This window comes from Cervus elaphus, chromosome 21 (genome assembly GCF_910594005.1).
Source record: "Cervus elaphus chromosome 21, mCerEla1.1, whole genome shotgun sequence".
Lineage (NCBI taxonomy): Eukaryota > Metazoa > Chordata > Mammalia > Artiodactyla > Cervidae > Cervus > Cervus elaphus.
In genome coordinates, this window is record NC_057835.1 from 78,212,229 (window position 1) to 78,235,297 (window position 23,069).

The 23,069-nt window shown below is 40.8% G+C and overlaps 1 protein-coding gene across 7 annotated transcripts in view; it reads right to left on the reverse strand.

The window, feature by feature from the left end:
- The window catches only part of RALYL (RALY RNA binding protein like), a 773,722-nt gene that overhangs the window by 122,524 nt on the left and 628,129 nt on the right, over positions 1–23,069 (reverse strand). For 6 of the 7 annotated variants that reach the window (XM_043879846.1, XM_043879847.1, XM_043879845.1 and 3 more), the window contains one exon: positions 4,042–4,074. The exons of the other annotated variant lie outside the window; for it this stretch is intronic. In XM_043879846.1, the coding sequence (XP_043735781.1) occupies positions 4,042–4,074 (33 nt within the window). The remainder of the gene's footprint in view (positions 1–4,041; positions 4,075–23,069) is intronic. 7 annotated transcript variants of the gene reach the window in all.

Sequence of the window (23,069 nt, forward strand, 5' to 3'; positions counted from 1 at the left end):
AGACAAGAAGATACCCATGGGAAGCTGTGTTTCAAAGATTTTCTGAAGAGATTCCACCAACCTTAAATGTCTGCACAAACAACCTGTGAACGTTTGTAAGGACAGGATGAGGGAGACTGCAACCACGATGTGGACAGTGTTTCCAGGCCTGGCTGGTATCAGAACTGCCTCAATAGCTTTGGAAAATACTGCATCTGTTGACCTACCTGAATTAACAGACTCAGACTCTGGGATGAGCCTTCATGTCACACTCTAGACTCGTTTATTTTTAATTTTTCCTAATGACATTATTTTACTAATATTTCACTGGTGCATATGAAAGAAAGTTCCTCTCATTTCACCACACCGTTGAAGGTCTAAGATCTGAAATTTCATTTAACTTCCTTTCATAATTCCCTAACCTTCTTCTGTAAGCAAATATTTATTTGTGTTATAACTTTCTGTGACAATTTTTTCCACTGGAATCTTTGTGTTTTTTTTTTTTTAAATCTTTGGCTTGAATTTATGTTTGTAACATTTAAAGTTTTTCTTCATAATTACTGTAGCACATTTGTCAAAGGAGGAATTTTGCTCCCTAATTTACATTAAGAAGAGATGCATATTAAAGTTTTATCAGTATTTTTTCTATTAAAAATTTAAATAATAATTATTAGTGTTCATCATTGAAATATGAAACAGAATATCTGTACTCATGTTTATTCCATTTACAATTTTTATGTCATAAAAACAACAAAGCTGTTTATTTAACTTATAAGTTAATAGCAGAGCACATCATGTGAAATGCCAGGCTGGATGAGTTATAAGATAGAATCAAGTTTGTAGGGAGAAATATCACCAACCTCAGATATGCAGATGATACCACTCTAATGGCGGAAAGCAAAGAGGAACTAAAGAGCCTCTTGATGAGGGTAAAAGAAAAGATCATGGCATCCAGTCCCATCACTTCATGGCAAATGAAGGTGAAAAGGTGGAAGCACTGATAGATTTCCTCTTCTTGGACTCCAAAAGCACTGCAGATAGTGACCGCAGCCATCATGAAATTAGAAGATGATTGTTGCTTGGAAGAAAAGCTACAAGAAACCTAGAGAGTATAATATTAAAAAGTAAAGACATTGCTTTGGCGAGAAATACAGTCAAAGCTATGGTCTTTCTGGTAGTCATGTACGGATGTGAGAGTCGGAACATAAAGAATGCTGAGCATCGAAGAATTGATTCTTTCAAATTGTGGTGTTGGAGAAGACTCTTGAGAGTCCCTTGGACTGCAAGGGGATCAAACCAGTCAATCCTAAAGGAAATCAGCCCTGAATAGGAAGGACTGATGCTGAAGCTGAAGCTCCCTGGAAAAGACCCTGATGCTGGGAAAGACTGAGGGCAGAAGAAGAGGGCAACAAAGGATAAGATGGCTGGATTGCATTCACTGATTTCAATGGACATCAGTGAGTTTAGTCGCTCAGCTGTGTCTGACTCTTTGCGACACCATGGACTGCAGCACGCCAGGCCTCCCTGTCTATCACCAACTCCCAGAACTTGCGCAAACTCATGTCCATCAAGTCAGTGACGCCATCCAACCATCTCACCCTCTGCCGTCCCCATCTCCTCCTGCCTCCAGTCTTTCCCAGCCTCAGGGTCTTTTCCAGTGAGTCAGTTCTTCGCATCAGGAGGCCAAATTATTGGGGTTTCATGAACTTGGGAACTCCAGGAGATGGTGAGGGGCAGGGAGGCCTGGAGTGCTGCAGCCCATGGGGTCGCAAAGAGTCAGGCAGGACTTGGCGCCTGAACAACAGCAACATAAAGCGTCCTTTTGGTTTCCACATGTAAGTCAAGGGGTAAACTAAGAGCAGAGGTTTATTCTCTGAGCTATGTCAGAGTTATCTCAATGAGAGCTACGAACAGTGCTAAGAACAATGCTAAATCCTCGATCTAAATTTTCTTTTTTGATCTCCTTTTCACAAATTAGGAACCTGAGGCTTGGGAGGTCAAGCAATTGCAGAAACCAATAAAACTAGCTTATAAATGTCAAAGCCTGTGAAGGCAAAAGCAAATTCTAGAAGTACATGTATACATAAAAGTGCTTTCAGACTCTGTCAGGCAGTGGACTGAAGCATGCAATATTTAGTATTGATTTAATCATTAATATAAGTTTTACTGACTATAGAATTAAAATTAATGTAAGTAAGGTGTGCAGAGCTCTAGAAAAACTCAATCGTATATACTCACATGTCAACTGATACCACAGGCAATACATCAGATTATATATTCCCTTTGGCAAGTGACTGGATTAATTCAGCCACAAATTTGAATCATGGTTCTTATAGTAGATTGCCTGTTGCCCAGTAGGCTAATAAGTGTCTATTATGTTCATTATCACCTCTTACTGAACAGGGTAAGGAGTGAGATTCATATATACTTTTGAACGGTCTTATTTAAAATCATTTTCTTGTAGGGGAATGGAGACATTTCACTACAATCAAAATAGCCGGTCAGCAGGACTATTTGGGCTGCTTGTTTCACCCCACTTTATTTTAAGACATATCTAAGGAAAGCAATATATTCCTGCTGTCACACCGGTTTTCCTATTTTGAGTAGTATTTGTGGAGTAATGGATCATTCTTTTTGGGAAACTTTTTCTCAGTCCTCTCATACCGAGTTCTAAACTTCTGAGATGGTTAAAACAAAGATTACTCAGGGTCTGCCCTTGTAAAATAGAAGTTTGCAATAAATGGGTTTTTGTCTCAAAGTAGTCAGGGGAACAGGAAATGCGGCTGAACAACTGTGTCAAGTGAGGCATGAAGAAAAGCGATTTCAGCCTCCGGACTTGAGGGCGGGACGCACATAAATTCAAAATAAAAGATTACTTCAGGCTTAAAGGTTTTTAACAATGGGAGCTGATGATGAATGAAGGAAGAAGCATGCTCTTAACGATTTTTTGGGGCCAGATCAACTTGACCTTTCATTTTTCATGAAGTCCTCCAATAAGTGCCTCTGCTCCGTTTTTCTCTCCTAGAAGCCCCAATCACTAGAATCACAATCACTGTGATTCTTATGATTCAAATGGCCTCCTGAAATACTTTTAGGAGGACTGGAAGGACGGAGGGAACAGTGTTGTTCAATGAGTGAGAGAAATATTCAATGACTGAGAACAAAGTAATAAAAGAAAACCAATGCCATCATTGAAAAATGTAATGCCATCCAATGTTTCTGGTCTTCACTGCCTACATGTGATTTTTTTTTCCTCATCAAATAACAGCATAATTTCTTCTGAACTAGACGTCACATCTTCCAATGCTTTCTGATATTTTAACATCTACCATAATGCTGCAAAAGTCCTTTAGTAAGACATTTTGGTATGTTAGTGAAAGATTACATGGTAGATCAGTGAAAACATTTTTGCAGGGTCTCAATTAGCTAAATGCCTAAAAATAGTACATGTGTATTCTTGTCAACAGTATATTATTGGAACATGTTCTGTGACTCAGAATGATACTATCAGAGAGGGCAAGGTTAGTCTTCCTTAATCTGCTCCAGGGTTCCTCAGCTTTGTGTTCAAAGAAGCAGTCAGTGTAAGCAGTGGAGAAATAAAAGTGAAATGAGAGACAGGGGAAAAGATAAAGATTTTGGAGACAGATTTAGAGGAAAAGGGGAAGAAACACCGACTGGGGTAGATGAAAGGGAACGGTACAAAAATGAGCAGAGTGATTAGGCAGAGTGAGGCTGTGGTTCAGGGGGGTTTTTAAAACCATCAAACCATACCTTCATCTGATGAGATAATCACTGTGAACCTTTTTTAGCTCTTACAGAGGATACAGGATTTCATATGCACTGGGTAGTTAAATTTCTGAGATCACTAAACAATCCAAAGAGCATTTTAGTTGTCTTTTAAAGGTAAATAGCCACATGGCTGAGGAAATGATGTATCAGTGGTAGGTTATGACCTTGAATATGGGGTTTGATGACTGAAAATATTGTCTCAGAAGACTTTGTTAATTTGAATTAAAGATCAATTAGAGAACTGAGATTTTGAAAATTTAGACATATACTCACCCAACTGACAGGAAAGGCTCCTTTGACTCAAGTCTATGAAAAAAATTTGAAAAACTTGTTTTAATATAACAATGTTCTATACACTTAAAATTACTTTTACATAAATGACAGAATTATTATACTTGTTTGGAGGAAAATGCACAATTTAATTCCATTAAAACACCATAAATAATATATTAAGACCTAATCTAGACTAATTCAAATTCTGGCTGGATTAATGCAGAAGCTAAATAAGATGAGAGAGACATGGAATGGAAATGTGGCATTTAAATAATACATTAAGATAATATTGTTAGTCTAATTCTGATTTGTACTTTCTACATTTATGTGTTTTCTTTTTTAATAGTAATTTGTGGAAGTTTTAATACATCTGTTTATGGTTGTTGAAGTAATGAAGTGATTTATAATGCATTTGGTTAAATATAGACTGAATAATTTATTTCCAGTGAATATTTTGTAATGAAGAGAGAAGCAGCATACCATTCATCGTCATGTATTGGAAACAACCCCTCTTAGGGCAGGGGGAGCCAAATTGGGGTACTTCTGCCTCCTCTGTGTTTTTTACAAGCTAGTTGTTTTTTGTGCTTCTTAACGTAGTGAAGGAGAATTATAATCCTGAAGCTTCTGGCTACTTGTGGCGTCTTGTGAATGCCAATTAAAAATCTCCTGGGGCTTACTTTTGCCACTATAATATAGGCTAGGATTGCTCTTAGCTAAATTTCTGATTTCGTAAATTAACTGTTTGTGAAAGGTAAATGAATCAAGAAAGGATCTACTTCTAAATATTTCCCAATTAATAGCTACAGAGACCAGCTGGTAGGTGTATACGGATCACTTCATTTTCATGTAAGTTTTTCAACTTTTAATTATGGGTCAAATGTACGCAAATATTGAGGGCATTTTAATCTAAATCCCAGTGTTTAAAAATTTTAAGAAATTTTAATCTTTTAAAATATTTTATTGATATATAAATAGTTGTAGGAAAATGTCAAGAAATTTAATTCTGTACCAATATTCACTGATCGCCAGATGATTGTGTTTTGACATGGGCAACTCTAAAGGGATTATTTTAGATTTAAGTCAAACACCTTTACTTTTCTACAAGTCTAAACAATGAAGACACTAATCTTTCTTTTTTTTTTTTTTTTGGTCTCTATTTCATTCTGTATATATATAAATGGCTTATTAGAAATATGCCTTGTCCACTTACTGGATGAGCTGCTGTGGCTCTCTGCCTAAAGCCCTGCTGCTTTAGTGAACAATACTATAGGAGGAAGGGACTGTTTTAGGGAACAGGCACCCTAGAGTCCCTCTGAGCAGCAACACTTAGGAAAAAAGCAGAGAAAATCAATTTCTGGTCTTGAGTTGGAGACATATATTTATGAAACCTTTTCCCTTACTGAATTCCAATATTATTAAGACTTCCACATAAATTATTGGTCATATTATATGCTTGTTTTCCCCATATATTTATGACATGGATAGGCAAACAGATCTAAGAGAAAAACTTTGAGGATAAACAACAAAATATGTTTCTTTGTTTTATAACATATGACCAGTGACAAATGATCAAAAGAAATTGCCTCAAAGAAATGAGGGGGATTCTATATAACATGGTTCAGGAGACTGTTTACTTATTTGGACCATCAAATCATCATGATATCACTGCTCCCTTATTTTTCTGTCTAATAATACTTGAGAAATAGCCAACATGTGGGTATTAATAGAATCCCTTGTCCCCATGTTTGCCAATGATTCAACCTAAGATCAATCAGACTTCACTTTAAGTGTGTTATTTGCATGTGTAAGGTGCTTGACCTTACAGAAAAACGTCTATTTCTGCTTGATTGACTATGCTAAAGCCTTTGACTGTGTGGATCACAATAAACTGTGGAAAATTCAGAAAGAGATGGGCATACCAGACCACCTGATCTGCCTCTTGAGAAATCTGTATGCATGTCAGGAAGCAACAGTTAAAACTGGGCATGGAACAAGAGACTGGTTCAAAATTGGGAAAGAAGTACATCAAGGCTGTATACTGTCACCCTGCTTATTTAACTTATATTCAGAGTACATCATGAGAAACGCTGGGCTGGAGGAAGCACAAGCTGGAATCAACATTGCTAGGAGAAATATCAATAACCTCAGATATGCAGATGACACCACCCTCATGGCAAAAAGTGAAGAACTAAAGAGCCTCTTGATGAAAGTGAAAGAGGAGAGTGAAAAGTTGTCTTTAAGCTCAACATTCAGAAACCAAAGATCATGGCATCCGGTCCCATCACTTCATGGCAAATAGATGGAGAAACAGTGGAAACAGTGACTGACTTTATTTTTTGGGGCTCCAAAATCACTGCAGATGGTGATTGCAGTCATGAGATAAAAAGACACTTACTCCTTGGAAGGAAAGTTATGACTAACCTAGACAGCTTATTAAAAAGCAGAGACATTTCTTTGTCGACAAAGGTCCATCTAGTCAAAGCTATGGTTTTTCCAGTAGTCATGTATGGATGTGAGAGTTGGACTATAAAGAAAGCTGAGTGCTGAAGAATTGATGCTTTGGAACTGTGGTGTTGGAGAAGACTCTTGAGAGTCCCTTGAATAGCAAGAAGATCCAACCAGTCCATCTTAAAGGAAATCAGTCCGGAATATTCATTGGAAGGACTGATGCTGAAGCTCCAATACTTTGGCCACCTGATACAAAGAGCCGACTCATTAGAAAAGACCCTGATGCTGGGGAAGATTGAGGGCAGGAGGAGAAGGCGACAAGAAAGGATGAGATGGTTGGATGGCATCACTGACTCAATGGACATGAGTTTGGGTAAACTCCGGGAGTTGGTGATGGACAGGGAGGCCTGGCGTGCTGCAGTCCATGGGGTCACAAAGAGTCAGACACGATTGAGCAACTGAACTGAACTGAAGGTGCCCGACTCCAGTCTCCTCTCTCTCCATTTCCCATGGTCTCAGCTGGCCCCATGCCTCTCAGTGCTGTGTGCTTCTTAGCACTGAGCAATGCAGCGAAAGAATGTGAAAACATTGAATGTCTGACTCCTCTTTCCCGCTCCACATCTCAGTTAGCAATGCTCAGCGAGTTTTTCTTCTATATTCCTCTTCTGTCTCTCATCACTCAGTTCCCAGGCTTGTTCTCCTCCCTTATCCCAGCCTGGTCTCTCCACATGTAAATTCTTTGTTCAGAGTTGCTCCAGCTTGATGCACTTGACTCACACTAAGCTTCCTTCCATGTTGCTGCCCACACCACTTGTTTAGGGACTGCATTATGTCATTTTCCTTATAGGCATCATGTGCATGTTAGTTGCTCAGTCACGTCCGACTCTTGCGACCCCATGGACTGTATGTAACCCACCAGGCTCCTCTGTCCATGGGATTCTCCAGGCAAGAATATTGGATTGGGTTGCCATTAATAGAAGCAAGACCCACCACTTGCCTTTCCCTGTGTGATTACTAAAATTCTGAATTTAGAATGTGTTTAAAATAATTATTGATTGATTTTCCTTTTTTTTCCCTGAAGGTTTCATGTAAGTAGCTGGTAGATTGGAGCATATAAGGTACATATGTTGCCCCCGACCCCAGTGGTTAATATGATTAGTCTTACTAGTTAGTTAACCTTCTTCCACTTTTACCACATCACTCACCACTTCAACTATCTCCTTCCAAGTTCTCAACCAAAGATCTCAGAAGAGAATCCAAAGTTTTTTGGAATGATGCTGGACAGCATTCTGACTGATGTGTTTGCTATAAACTAAGGGTTTACACATCCTGCTCACCACCTGGTTTTACACAACCCACAAGCTAGGGGAGTTTTTTAAGTTTAATGGTTGGAAATAGCAAAAGAAGAAGAATATTTTGTGAGCTTTTGAAAATTCACATGAAAATTATATGAAATACCAATTTCAGTGTCCATAAATAAAGTTTATTGGTACACAGTCATGCTCATTCATTCATACATTGTTTAAGGAGGTTTTGTGCTGTAATAGTAAGTTGAGAGTGGCTGAAACAGGAACTTTATCTTAAGATATTTACTATATGATCTTCACAGAAAAAAGGTGCCATTATGTGAAAAATGATATTGTTGGAAGGAACTAGAAACAACTCAAAACTGGCACTCTTTATTTTGATACAGACTTCAAAGTTCAAAATAATTTGCATTTCTTCTCTATATCACCAAGGCAGTCTCTGAGCCTACTGAAAAAATAATTTCCCTAAAATACAAATTTCGTGTTAACCACTTTTCTTGATAATGTTAATAACCGTAGAATGATGCCCAAACTTTCCAGCTTGCCATTTGAAAGCTTTTCACAAACATGCCTCATATCAACTTTCCTTGTTATTTTTTTTAAATCATTTCTCTTGCCAACCACATTATTTCAGGAGATTTGTCTATTTATAGCCCAAACAAATCTGGTTTAGCTTTGTTTTGGTATAATTTTTGCTCCTTTACTGGAATACTGTTTTCCCCTTCCTTTCTCTATCATGCTCTATTTATCTTTTGAGTTTATCTAATTTAAAAAGTCAGTCCTGACACCTTCATCTTCCAGGGACCATCCTGTCTCTAAGCTTCTATTACTTATTATCTCTATCACTATGTCATAGTCTCAGGACATTAATCCTGGTTAATAGGCTAACTGAGAGTTTCATTAAGACTGGTAAGAATATTAAACTTGCGTTTCTGCTTGGATAAGAAGTCCTGACACTCTGTGTTAAGCCTTCCAATGGACTCATGTAAGATGTACTTGCTGATGCTATATGAGCTGAGCAGAAAGGCAAGATTATTGTCCATTAGTCACTATAAGTCATGAAGACAAGGTACCAGGGCTTCCAAGCATTTTCAGTGGTGACAGGGGACAGGAAATCTTAGTGGGGAGCACTACCAGGAAATCCTGTCTCGTGTCTTATCCTCAAGATGATGACACACAGCAGAGGAAAAGGACAGTTGACCCACACTGAACCCTGCTGTGTTTTGTAACCAACTATTCAATCGTTGCTCATTACGTGAAGTCAGCTTTTCTCACCTTGAGATGATTCAGAGCCTTACATTGTTCTCATTAATTATATAGCAAACATCATAGTCAGCTCAAGGGGCTATTGTGAAGAATACAGAAAAGCTAGCACAGTTTCTGGCAGAGAGGGGATCTTGCCAGCTACGACTGTCCCAAAGACATATATTAATAGTTAACTCTAAGGGATGAAACTGCCTTTAATCTATGGATAGCTCATTTTTGCAATTTTAGTTCTGAAAAATGAAAAAAAAATGTGTAAAAGAAAAAAAAACTATTAGGAGAAATACACCTTTTGAGAAAATTGTTTATCAATTTTATCCTAGGCAACAGGTGATTATGTTGTGATATGCCCAGAGAAAACTTTTCTGAGCCTTTTTGTAAGGTAATTGTTTTGCCAAGAAAAGGATTGATTTTATCTTTCCTGATATTTTCTTTGAACATGAAATAGGTGGTGCATTTGGTAATACTTTATTCAGGACTCCCTAGAATTAAGAGTAGAATAAGATAAACAAATGATAGCCTTCAGAAAAATAAGACCCAGTAGAGAATAAAATGGAATGAGAAACGAAGATCAATGTTTGGGGCTAGAAGATTTATAATACTTTGTATTTAACAACAATAAAAAAACTAAGCTGTCTTTACTAAGGGCCAAGATTACTCAAAATGCTTTATAAACATTGGCTTCTTTATGCATCATGATGCCTCTGAAGTAGATCTTATTTTGCAGAGGAGGAAACTGATCCCCAATGATGCTAACTGTCTTGCACAAGGTCACAGAGCTGAAGAGTGGTTGAATCTGGATTTGAATTTAGGCATCTGGCTCATATCTTGCATGGTGTGCTGCCCGGCACGTCTGTTTATTCTGTTGGTTTTGTTTTATTTGTATGTGTGCCTTCTGACACCACCACATTCTCTCTCTTTATACATTCAGTGCTCTACTGAGAAACCATGTCTGATTCCAGCTCTATTCCAAATGATGGATATTCATAAACTTATGTCTGCAGCACCACGCTATTTGTCAATGCATGGCTGTATCCACCCACCATACTTCTCCAATTGTAGATGCCTTTAACTTCACGTTTCAAACAAAATTCGTCTTCTTCTCTCCCTTTGCTCCTCTTTACCCTTAACTCAGTATCATAACCAGTCACTCAGATAACCAAAGTAGAAAGGTTGGAATCTTTCTCCTTAATTCCTTTCTAGCAACGCTCACTTTCAGTAGATTCTCTTAGTTCTGCTGTTTTTATTTCCAAAAGTCCTCTTCATTCTGTTTTCCCCTGTCAATTATTATCACAATTCTAGTGATCATCAACTTTTACATGGGCTAATAAAATAATGTCCTCAGTGGCCCCCCCTTCTTCTGTATTTCTTTGGAATAGCTGTGTCTACCAGAAAAAACTCTCTCTACAATACAAATGCTATCATGTAATTCCTTTCATTACACATATCTGAGTGCTTCTGGGAACTATTCCTTTATTAGGCACCATCGGGTGGTTAGGAGTGCTTCATAACTGTTCCCATAGCCCCCTGTAACACTTAATCATGATGTATTATGATTGCAGGTGTATTTTGCAAGCTCCTCTTTGAGACTGTATACTCCCTAAAGGTAGTGACTCACTGTCTTTCAAATACCCACAGACATGCCTACTTCATAGGAGTGTCTCAGTAAGTGACTTTGTCAAATGAACTTTCCACGCCAGGCTCCTTGACCCCTACTTCCATTATTTGCCTACAGAATAAGGTCCCAATTCTTTAATATAACTAAAGTTCATTCACAGTCTGGTTCTAGGATGCCTTCCCAGCCTTTGCCTGCTACCACTTTAGATTCTATATTTCAGCCACACTGAGCCAGCAGCTCACTGTTGGGTGGCATCTTCTTCCTCGAATCCATGTGCTTTGGTGTTTACTAGGTGTTTGCAGAAATGACTTCAACCACCTTGGTTCTTGAGGTAGGAGTACAAGGATTGGCTCCTGGAGGAGGATTATAAAACTAGTAATCTTTTATGAAACTAAAGAGACATAAATATGATCCATTACTATATTTACATGATCTTGTGGTTAAAATTTTGAAGCAACAGCAATTCTTTACTACTATTTAATCTCTCCTCTTTAGCAATGATAACCCACCCCGACCGACATTTCAGATGGATGTACCAAAGGAGGCAATTTGCATAATCAGGCTGCCAGACTCTCGTCCTGACTCTACCGCCTTCTGATCGTGTGATCCTGGAAAAGTAAGGTGCTTTTCTTTGTGCCTCAATGATCTCATCTGCAAAATGGAGGTGATAATAAATCTAACTCTTAATGGGCGTTGAGATAATTAGATAAATAACTAAATACAGCACTTACAGGGGGCCCAGGTTTGGGAATAAATTGTTGTAGCAGTTATATATGTTGGGCTATGTTGGTGAGATATGCTTGAGGCAATAGATGAAAATGCAGGCCTGGAACTCATCTGAGGAAATAGATTTAAGAGTCACGTCATCTACGCAAAGTTAGTATGTGACATCATAGGAGATAATGAGGGTCCCCAGAAGGAGTATGTAGAATGGGAGAAAAGGGTTTGGGGAGAATATATGGGGTCACTAGCAGGCTTCCAGAGGTCAGAGGGCAGGAGAACCGTGGCCATTGGCACTCATCTGTAACTGGCAGGACACCCAACAAGAGCTGGTGGCCCTCCATGTGGGCTGAGGGAGCAAATCTTCCTGGATCTCTCATCAGCCTTCAGTCAGTTCTATGGGATAGGAGTAAATTCAAAAAGGGAAGGTTTCTCTCTAGAAGTAGCTCCCATGTGCTAAGCCAAGAAAGGAGGAGAAATGGAGGAGGATTACATTCTTAAATATAGATCAGAGTCTATTTATAGGTCAAAGCTAGTACTAAAATCCAGTGATATTTGAAATATAATTTGTAATGAATGAATTACTCTATTAAAGGGATTACTCTTTTATTTCATTGCATACTTTTTTTTTCCTCAAAAAAAGACTGATCTTCGTCTACATTTCAAATAGTGTTTTAAAGACAAACATGGGTGCAAAGGTTTTATGCAGAGAATGGTGTGCTTGATTCTTATCTGTTCCATCACGCTCTCCACAAACCCCAGGAGAGAGTAATAATGATCACCAGAGGCAGAGCTAACTATGTGCCAGAACCGACACTGGGCTCTCTGACACATTTAACTTTGACGAGAGTGGATGAGAAAATTAAAGTTCAGAAACGTTAACTAATTTGCTCAAAGTCACACAGAAAATTTATAGAGGCTGCATTCAGTTGCAGGCCTGTCTCCCACGTCTGTATTTGAGCCTCTGCTCCATCCTCTAAGAAATGGGAGAGGACACGATAAATGCTATGCTAGCTAGACCTCTGGTCTCTCTGGCCCCTCAGGGGACACAGAGTGGGCCAGGTCACTGTGAGTTAATACTTGTTAACCAACTGTTCCTTACTTATGGAATAATTTGATACATTACTTTATAAATAGCTTAATAACCTTAAGGATTACAGGAATCTTATTTTGATACTTAAAAAATTTAGTCTGTATTTCATCCCCCTTCACGGATCACAGCCTTCTAGCAGGCTTCCAGTGGGAAGTGGGAAGGGGCTTGCATAACTCAATGAATCTATTAAAGCTATCAGCCAGGCCATGCAGGGCCACCCAAGAAGGAAGGGTCATAGTGAAGAATTCTGACCAATCATGGTCCACTGGAGGAGGGAATGGCAGCCCACTCCAGTATTCTTGCCATGAGAACCCCGTGAACACTACAGAAAAGCAAACAGATGTGAAATGGAAAGATGAGCCGCCCAGGCTGAATGGTGTCTAATATGCTTCTGGGGAAGAGTGAAGGGCAATTACTAACAGCTACAGAATGAATGAAGTGACTGGGCCAAAGAGGAAAGGATGCTCAGTTGTGGATGAGTCTAGCGGTGAAAGTAAAGTCCAATGTTATAAAGAATAATATTGCATAGGAACTTGGACTGTCAGGTCTATGCATCAAGGTAAATTGGGCATAGTCAAGCAGGAGATGGTCAGATTGAACTTTGACATCTTAGGAATCAGTAAACTAAAATGGACAGGAATGGGTGAATTTAACTCAGATGACCATATATTTACTGCTGTGGGCAAGACTCCCTTAGAAGAAATGGAGTAGTCCTCACAGTCAACAAAAGAGTCTGAAATGCAGTACTTGGGTGCAACCTTATAAATGACAGAATGATCTCAGTTTATTTCCAAGGCAAATCATTCAACATCACAAAAATCCAAGTCTATACCCCAACTACTCATGCTGAAGAAGATAAAGTTGACTGGTTCTATGAAGACCTACAAAACCTAGAAATAGCACCTAAAAAGGTGCCCTTTTCATCATAGGGGATTGAAATGCAAAAGTAGGAAGATTAGAGATACCTGGAGTAGCAGGCAAATTTGGCCTTGGAGCACAAAATGAAGCAGGGCAAAGGTAATAGAGTTTTGTCAAGAGGATATGCTGGTCATAGCAAACGCCCTCCAACAACTTAAGAGAAAAATCTACACATGGACATCACCAGATGATCAATTCTGAAATCAGATTGATTATGTTCTTTGCAGTCAAAGATGAAGAAACTCTATATAGTCAGCAAAAACAAGACCTGGAGCTGACTGTGGCTCAGGTAATGAGCTCTGTATTGAAAAATTCAGGCTTAAACTGAAGTAAGTAGGGAAAACCACTAGACCATTCAGATATGACCTAAATCAAATCTATTATGATTAAACAGTGGAGGTAACGAATGGATTAAAGGGATTAGATACGGTAGACAGAGCACCTGAAGAACTATGGATGGAAGTTCATAACACTGTGTAGGAGGCAGTGACCAAAACCATTCCAAAGAAAAAGAAATACAAGAAGGCAAAGTAGTTGCCTGAGGAGGCTTTACAAATAGCTGAGGAAAGGAAAGATGTGAAAAGCAAGGGAAAAGGGGAAAGAGGTACTCAACTGAATGCAGAATTCCCAGGAAATCCAAGGAGAGATAGGAAAGCTTTCTTAAATGGATAATACAAAGAAATAGAGGAAAACAATATAATGGGAAAGACTAGAAAGCTCTTTAAGAAAATTGGGGATATCAGGGAACATTTCATGCTAAGATGGGCACAATAAAGGACAGAAACAGTAAGGATCTAACAGAAGCAGAAGAGATTAAGAAGAGGTGGCAAGAGTACACAAAAGAATTATACAAAAAAGGTTTTGATGTTCCAGGTAATCATGATGGTGTGGCCATTTGCCTAAAGCTAGACATCCTGGAATGTGAAGTCAAGTGGGCCTTTGGAAGCATTGCTACGAACAAAGTCAGTGGAGGTGATGGAATTCCAGCTGAGCTGTTTAAAATCCTAAAAGATGATGCTATTAAAGTACTGCACTCAATACGTCAGCAAATTTGGAAAAGTCAGCAATGGCTACAGGACTGGAAAAAGTCAGTTTTCATTCCAATACCAAAGAAAGGCTAAGCCAAAGAATGTCTAAACTACCATACAATTGCACTCATTTCACATGTTAGCAAGGTAATTGCTCACAATCCTTCTAGTGAGGCTTCAGTAGTATATAAACTGAGAACTTCCAGATGTACAAGCTGGGTTTCAATGAGGCAGAGGGACAAGAGGTCAGATTGCCAACATTTGTTAGATCATGGAGACAGCAAGTGAATTTCAGAAAAAAACATCTGCTTCATTGACTACACTAAAGTCTTTGACTGTATGGATCACAACAGACTGTGGAAAAGAGACGGGAGTACCAGACCATCTGGCTTGTCTGCTGAGAAACCTGTGTGCAGGTCAAGAAGCAACAGAACTGGACATGGAAAAACTGACTGGTTCAAAATTGGGAAAAGAGTATGGCGAGGCTGTATATTGGCTCTTTGCTTATTTTATTTCTATGCAGAGTATATCATGCAAAATGCCTGGCTGGATCTATCACAAGTTGGAATCAAGAGTGCTGGGAGAAATATCAACATCCTCAGATATACAGATGATTCCACTCTAATGGCAGAAAGTGAAGAGGAACTGAAAAGCCTCTTCATGAAGGTGAGAGAGATATGATAATGGCATCCGGTCCCATCACTTCATTGCAAATGGAAGGGGAAAAAATGGAAGCAGTTACAGATTTTATTTTCTTGGGCTCCAAAGTCACTGCAGACAGTGACTGCAGTGACTGCAACCATGAAATGAAAAGACATTTGCCCCTTGGAAGGGAAATAATAACAAACCTAGTTGGTGTATTAAAAAACAAAAACATATTGTGGACAAAGGTCTGTCTAGTCAAGGGTATGGTTTTTCCAGTAGTCATGTATAGATGTGAGATTTGGACCAAATAGAAGGCTGTGCACCAAAAATATTGATGCTTTCAAATTGTGCTGTTGGAGAAGACCCCTGAGAGCCCCTTGGCCTGTAAGGATATCAAACCAGTAAATCCTAAAGGAAATCAACTTTCAATATTTATTGGAGGGACTAATGCTGAAGCTGAAGCTCCAAAACTTTGGCCACTTAATACGAAAAGTCAGTCGGAAAAGACCTGATGATAGGAAAGTTTGAAGGCAAGAGGTGAAGGGGGTGGCAGAGGATGAGATGGTTAGATAGCATCACTGAATCAATGGACATGAATTTAAGCAAACTCTAGGAGTTAGTGGAGGAGCCTGGTGTGTTGCAGTTCATGGGGTTGTAAAGATTTGGACACAGCTTAGTGACATAGTGAACAGCAGTACCAACTACATTTCATCATTAGTCATTTGTAATCTAAACACATCCACATGACATTTTCATCCTTCTAAGGTCCTCTTGCTTTTTTCTCCAGGCTAGAATACTGGAATGGGTAGCCTTTCCCTTCGCCAGGGGATCTTCCCAACCCAGGGATTGAACCCAGGTCTCCCACATTGCAGGTGGATTCTTTACCAGCTGAGCCACCAGGGAAGCCCAAGAATACTGGAGTGGGCAGCCTGTCTCTTCTCCGGGCGATCTTCCCAATCCAGGAACTGAACCAGCGTCTCCTGCATTGCAGGCAGATTCTTTATCAACTGAGCTATCAAATTCACCTCAAAGCTGTGGCGAGCCAGGCTCCTCCAATCCTCTGGTGGAATTTCCCTACAATGGATTCTTTTTCTCTGGGAGTTTAAAAACAAAAACAAAATAGAAAAGCTTTCCTCCATATTTCCTGTGACACTTTTTCAAATCTCCGCCTAGGCTCTCAGGCTCCTTGGCACATTCTCTTCACAGTCACCACCATCTGTGTGGCTGACCCCAGGGACAAGTTGATGGATGGCTGTGGTGTCAACCAAGAATCTCAGGGGCGGCTTTGACACTCACAGTGATGACTTTTGCCACCTTGGAAATTGAGGCTGTAGGGCTCACGTCCCTTGGACAGGCATAATGCACTTTCCTAGCCGTACGGGGAGGCTCGAGCCACGGAAGAGGGATGGAGGTAAAGAATGGAGAGGAATCTCCTGGTAAGAAAGACCATCAACCATTGGCAGGTTCCCCTGGGAGACTTGAAGCTCTTTCTCTAACAGTCCTGCAAGGTTTAACAAAGTGTCTAAACACTGCTCTGTCTGATTCCAGAATCAACCTCGTCACCCCTCACATTGCAGGGGAAGGCACACAATTCTGGATGTTTCTAGTGAAATAAGAAAAATTATTTTCTGAGAAGACTTTCAAACTCCCTTATTTTCACATTGGAAGACTTTCTCCTGTCAGTTCCAACCCTATATAGTGAAGGGAAGTTAAATTCAAGAAAAGCTAGCAAGTGGTTGCTCACCTGTCTCTTTCCATTGTCTTATTTAGTTACTCGCTAATAGCTGTTAAATCCTGCAGAGAAATTGTGCAGCTGCCCGGAGCACAGACAGGAAGGCAGGTAATCAGTCACAGAGCCACCCAGCTTCCCATCTCAATCCTCAGCTCCGCACTGTGCAGAATTCTAAGGTCATTATTTTTTCTCCTCCATTTTAAACTAAGCTATCAGAGCCAATACACTTCTGTGCAGTCTTCTGATCGCCAGTCATAATGAGTTGTTCAGAGTGTGAATGGTGCTAAATGACACAGGATCCGGATTTGCGGGGCTGCCCCAGTCGGCTGAGATGCGTGTCCACTTTTGTCCTCACAAACCTCTCCAGCCCACACACAGCCCCTCTGCCTTCCCCCAGTCTCCAGTGCTGGCCGGTGCCCCACATTCTCACACCCGTCTGGTCCCGGGTGCCACCTCGCCCCTCTCCTCCGCCCTCTCTTCCTAACACGCGAGAGGCTCCTTCAGCCTAAGTTGGAGCTGGTGTCCGATCCAGGCTTGGAAACAGCTCATGTTTATGTGTGCGGCTTAACTCAGCCCCTGCTCCTCCCAGTGACACGCTTGTCCCACTGACAGTCTCCTGGCTGAGTTCTCGTCTTGGAAAACTTGGGTTCTTTCAAACACAGTTCCTCAACTGGCTGGTTTTAAAAAAAAAAATTCTGGCTGTTAATATCAGACTTTAATGAACTCCGTGGTCACAGTTGGTCACAACTGTGATGCGAATTGTCTGCCTGGGCTACTCAGTATTACCTCTTTCTGGACTGCATTGAAAATTCCACCCGGCTGGTGAGGCTGTTCCAGGGCAAGGATCCGTGTTAGCATCCCTCTAACTCTGCTGCTGTGTCTGTCTCACAGGAGCGTGGCTTTATGGTTCTAGGTTCCAGCCTCTCCTGGGTTGCTCCTTCTGCAGGATCTGACCATGACCCCAGACCTGATGGATGCACTTTTGTTAAAGATTCCAACACTCCCCAGAATGCTGAGTCCACTGGTGAGTTACTAGTTAACACGACCTTTGGAGAGCACTGCCCCAGCTGACTACTTCTTCCTGAAAACATTTTCTTCTCTGGGTTTCATGTCACTTAGTGTAACTACCTCCTCAGTTGTTTCTTTCGAGTCTCCTTTGCTAGTTCTTGACTTCAAATATTAGTGTGTTTTAGAGCCAGGTCCTTGGAATTCTTCTCTTGTCCATCTTTAATTACACTTTTAGTGTTTGTCTCCACCCAGCCTCACGGCTTCGAGTACCATCTACATACGGATGACTCACAGATGTGGATACCCAGTCCAGACCTCCACCTGAACTCCAGATTGGATATTGAACTATTTACTTGACATCTTCAATTGGATGTCTGAAAGATATCTCAACTTTAGTATGTCTAAAAGCTGCACTCCTAATCTCTACCACCTACCTGGGCATTCTCTGACTCCTGCTATGAGTATTTCTTACCTCATTTAATTGCAACTTCACATGTTTGGATGCTCAGTCCAAAAATCTTGAAAATATCTCTAGTAGATAGCCTGACCATCATCAGTTCCTTCCATCCACCCATTAATAGGTGAAGTCTACACCCCTCAACTTGTATATGGACTAGCTTTGAGACTTGCTTCAGTGAACTGAATACTTGACAGATGTAACGTTGTGCAGCTTTCAACCTGGATTTTACAAGGATAGGCAGCATCTTCTTCCTTCTTGGACTCAGTCTCTAAGTGAAACTCTGATTACTTTGAGCCCTCAGTAGTGTAATAAAGTCTGAGCTCATCACATGGAGACACCATGTAGAACAAGATGCTCAGCCACCCCAGCAGTTTGTTCTAGGCGGCTCCAGCTGAGATACCAGATATGTCAGTGCAGAAGCCTTCTTGGATACCACACAGAGCAGAATCACTCAACTGAACCCAACTTAGATTCCTGGGTATGACAAATAATACATTTTTTAAGCCAGTAAATTTTCCATAGCAGTGGATAATGATATCCTTGACTCTGTACGTTCCCCAGCAGTCCACATTCAATCTGTCAGCAAGTCTATTGGGTCTACTTTCAAAATATAACCAAAACATAACTACTGGTTTCATCTCAGATGCTACCGTTTTTATCTGAGTCTCCATAATCTCCTACCTGTTTTCCCATGTTCCTCCCTGACCTTTCATAACCTATTCTCAACACAAAGCTGAGATGACCCTTTAAAACTGAAGTCCTGTCATGGTACTACTTTGCTTAAAACCTTCCAAAGATCTTCCATTTCACTCAGAGTAAAAGCCGAATAATTTCAATGGTCTATAAGGTTATAAGGGCTTCCCTGACAGCTCAGTTGGTAAAGAATCCATCTTCAGTGCAAGAGACCCTGGTTCGGTTCCTGGAGAAGGGATAGGCTACCCACTCCAGTATGCCTGAGCTTCCCTTGTGGCTCAGCTGGTAAAGAATCCACCTGCAATGCCGGAGACCTGGGTTTGATCCCTGGGTCGGGAAGATCCGCTGGGGAAGGGATAGGCTACTCATTCCAGTATTCTTGGGCTTCCCTTGTGGCTCAGATTAAAGAATCCATTTGCAATGTGGGAGACCTGGGTTGAATCCCTGGGTTGGGAAGATCCTCTGGAGAAGGGAAAGGCTACCCATTCCAGTATTCTTGTTGGAGAATTCCATGGACTGTATATTCCATGGGATCGCAAAGAGGTGGACATGACCAAGCGACTTTCACTTGATTTTCATAAGGTTTTACATGACTTGGTGCTCCATCAAGTCTCTACCATTTGCTTGGAGAAAACCTTCCTCCTTGCTTTCTCTTCAACACATGGATACGCTTCTGCTGTAGGGCCTTCGTGCTGCTAGTGCCTCTGCCCAGGATGCTTTTCTTCTAGGTAAATCCTCATCTGTTCATCACCTCCTTCAAGTCTTTGCTCAAATGTTACCTTCTCAACTATGTCTTCATGGAAAACCTTATTTCAAATCACAAACTTCTCCCGTTTCTGCTTCTTTATCCCACTTTCCTTGCTTTGCATTTTCTTTCATACCTCCTACCTTCTAACTTACGATTAATTTAATTGTTTAGTTTTGTTTATCATCACTTACATCACGCTGGAAGGCAAGGATAGGGATAAGGAGCCTAATTAGTTAACAGCTGGCACTCTCAATTCCCAGAAACGAGTTCAGCCGGTGCACAATAATGATTTCATGAATGATTGTATCAGTGAATCTGTATTTTCTTCTCCTCCACTAGATCCATTGAGAGTCTTTAATATGGGCTGAATTTGGTCCATCCCTGAGCTAGCCCTGTTTACAGAGGCTTAGAGATAAGTCATTCTTCCAGGTTGGAGACTGTGTGAGCCATTTAAAATTGTTGCTATCAGAGATCCTCCTCCAGGTCTCCATCATTCTGCCATATACTCTTGAGAGTGACCCCATGCAAAATTCCTGTTTTGTCCTTTATCTCTCTAACCCCACCCCTCTGTATCTATCAGTTTGATTTGTCTCGAGCATTTGGTTTCTCTTTTGGCTCCTAATAGGTTCTAGTGGTACCATCTCAAGATCCCTAGTGAAGAGCAGCTGAGGGGGCCGCCCTGCCGCCTTCTCATCCTTTTTCGGTCGGTATCCCAGGACTGGGGCTTTGTTCTGGATCAGATCTGTGGTCGGTGCTCATAGCTTGGCTACTGGAAGACAATTCTCTCTGGCCAGGCTGAGTATAGAATGTCTGTCCGATAACTGCCTGTCCACATTATTCTCATCTATACACAAAGCCATTCTTTTTTGCATTTTATGTCTTCAGCATTATACTTAAAAAATAATATGCTTGATTTTTCAATTAAAAATGAATGCCTGGTATTACTTATTTCTTTCCTACTATCTTTATGGGTTTTTTTCATGCCACATTTCAACTTTTTTACACCCAATTTAGTTCTTATTTTAAAATATTGGTTGTATGATATTTCTTTTGTCAACCCTCTAAATGTGAGCTGTGCTATATTGAGCTTAGGTGATAAAGGGTAAAACAAATGAGAAAAACAAAGTCTTCAGCAAATCAAGAAATTAGACATTCCAATTCTACTTAAGTTCTTCTAGAAATGCCTTCACCCTGATGTTGTGGATAGTTTTAGTAAGGTACCTCTAACAGTTGCTAGGCAATCCAACTCGAAACGCTATTTCACACATGCTCATCTGTATTTTCCCTCTGCTTCCTTTTCAAAACTAGCCGTTGGTTGGTGTATTATTTTCCTAAAAGGACGTCTGATACGTTTACCCGCTCTGGACTCATTATGACCGGCTGTCCTGCCGTGAGAGGTTTTCCCGGTGAAGAGTCAGAGGTTCTGCGCTCTCTTCCTGCGTGGAGCGTGCACTGCGCGCTGAGGCTGTCGCCGGGCTTTACACAGAACCACTCCTTGCTGTTTGCAGCTCGCTGCACTGGACGCTTTCAAAGCACCAGCGAGAGCGGGGCGGCAAAGTGGCTGGGATACGGCGTTAACTACCACGGGACGGTCAGTGTCAGGCCGGCACCGCTTGCCTCCTTACTGGCTCCCCAACCTGTAGTCGGAAGAGCTGCCATCCCCATGCGTCCCTGATCAGCTATTTTACTGCACCACTTGACGGGCTCATAAATGTTGAGTTTTTTGTTTTTGAAGATCGGATGACTTCAGCTGCGTCCCTGCCTGCACCCTACTCCTCTCCGCACTCAGCTCCGGAGCCTGCCTTCAGCCCAGGCAGGGATCCCTTCAAGTGGGCCGCTGGCCTGAGCTGACCTGTAAGACAAATGTTAATGAAGTTGCCCTTTGAGAAAATTAACTTTTCTAACAACCGCAGTGACTGAGAGTCTGGCTTTGAAGATGAAGGGCCCTGTCTGCTGGACTGGTCTCACCAGCACTGAGCACAAAGTCCTCATGCCTCCTTGCTTGTGTGCGTCTGTGCCTATCATCCACCGCTGGTAAAATCTGCTTTTCAAATCTCTCTCTCTCTGGTTATAAAATTCTCACTAGAGATAATTGGCAGTAGGTATTAAAGTTGCAATAAAAATATTATCCATATCCTCACTGTCCAAAGACAATTACAGCTAATATTTTGATCTTTATTTTTTCCTCTACATATATTTGTTTCATTTGTAAGTAATTTTGGTTTTCTGTGTCTAGGATCCATACTGTTTATATAATTAGATGCTATTATATATGCTGTCTATATAATTTTTTTTAATTCAACTCTTACATCTTTTCCTTTGTTACTTGAATACCTTGTGAGCATTCTGTCTAGTGGAGGTGTCATATACATTACTGCATAATATTTGGGTTGAATCACATTATTCAATATTATAAATAAAACTGCAAAGAACATCTTGGGAATAATTTCACTTTTTTTATGTTTTAAAATGTTTGTGATTATTCACTTGGACATACTTCTGGAAATGGAGTTACTAAGTCAAAAGATATGAATATTTTAAGATACTGGGTAGAGTATGAAGGAATAAAAGCATAAACCTGCTAGTGAAGAGCCTATGCCTTACTTTACTCTCTAGATGAGAAAGTAAACAGCAAGATTCCAGAATGTTCCAAATGGGGATGAATGAAGAAATCAGTACTGACATTTAATATGCTCCATCTTGTGACCGAGCCAGGCCACTGTCTTTTGGAAGAAAAAGTCCAAAAGCAGGTTCCAGTCCGGCAGAGAGCACCCCTGATGCCTGCGGTGCTCTCACTCTCGCTGTCTCATCATGCAAAGCGTGCAAAACGCAGAGTGAGACACGGAGAATGTATCACACAGAGGCGCTAACACCCAAGTTCTGCTTGTCAGGAGGCTTTTGTTCAACAGAAAACCTTGTTTTTACAAATGAAAGAAAGGAACTATTTCATGACATGTGGGACATTCTAAAGCACAGTAAAATCACCAGCTGGAAGAAAAGAGTCGTGTGTCTCCATCACACCGGCCAATTATAGGGATGGGGTGAAATTTCGGCTCCTTCTCTCCCATGCTAGGTTTATCACTCCTTTCCTGTTTCTCCCGGTTCCAGAAGACGAGTGTTAAGTCGCAGGTCTAGAGGCCCCCGCGTGAAGATCAAAACACCCAAGCGCGGTTTTTCTTCCTGCCTCCAGGGCTGGGTTGCCCACTCTTGCTTTCGCCCCCTTGGATCAGGCAGCTGTGTGACCGATGTGAACCGGGGCTGGTCTACAGACCTGCGCACCCTGGGACTTCACTCTCTTTGTTTCACGCGGTTCATCACAGGATAGTAAATTGCTTTGGGAGAAGCAG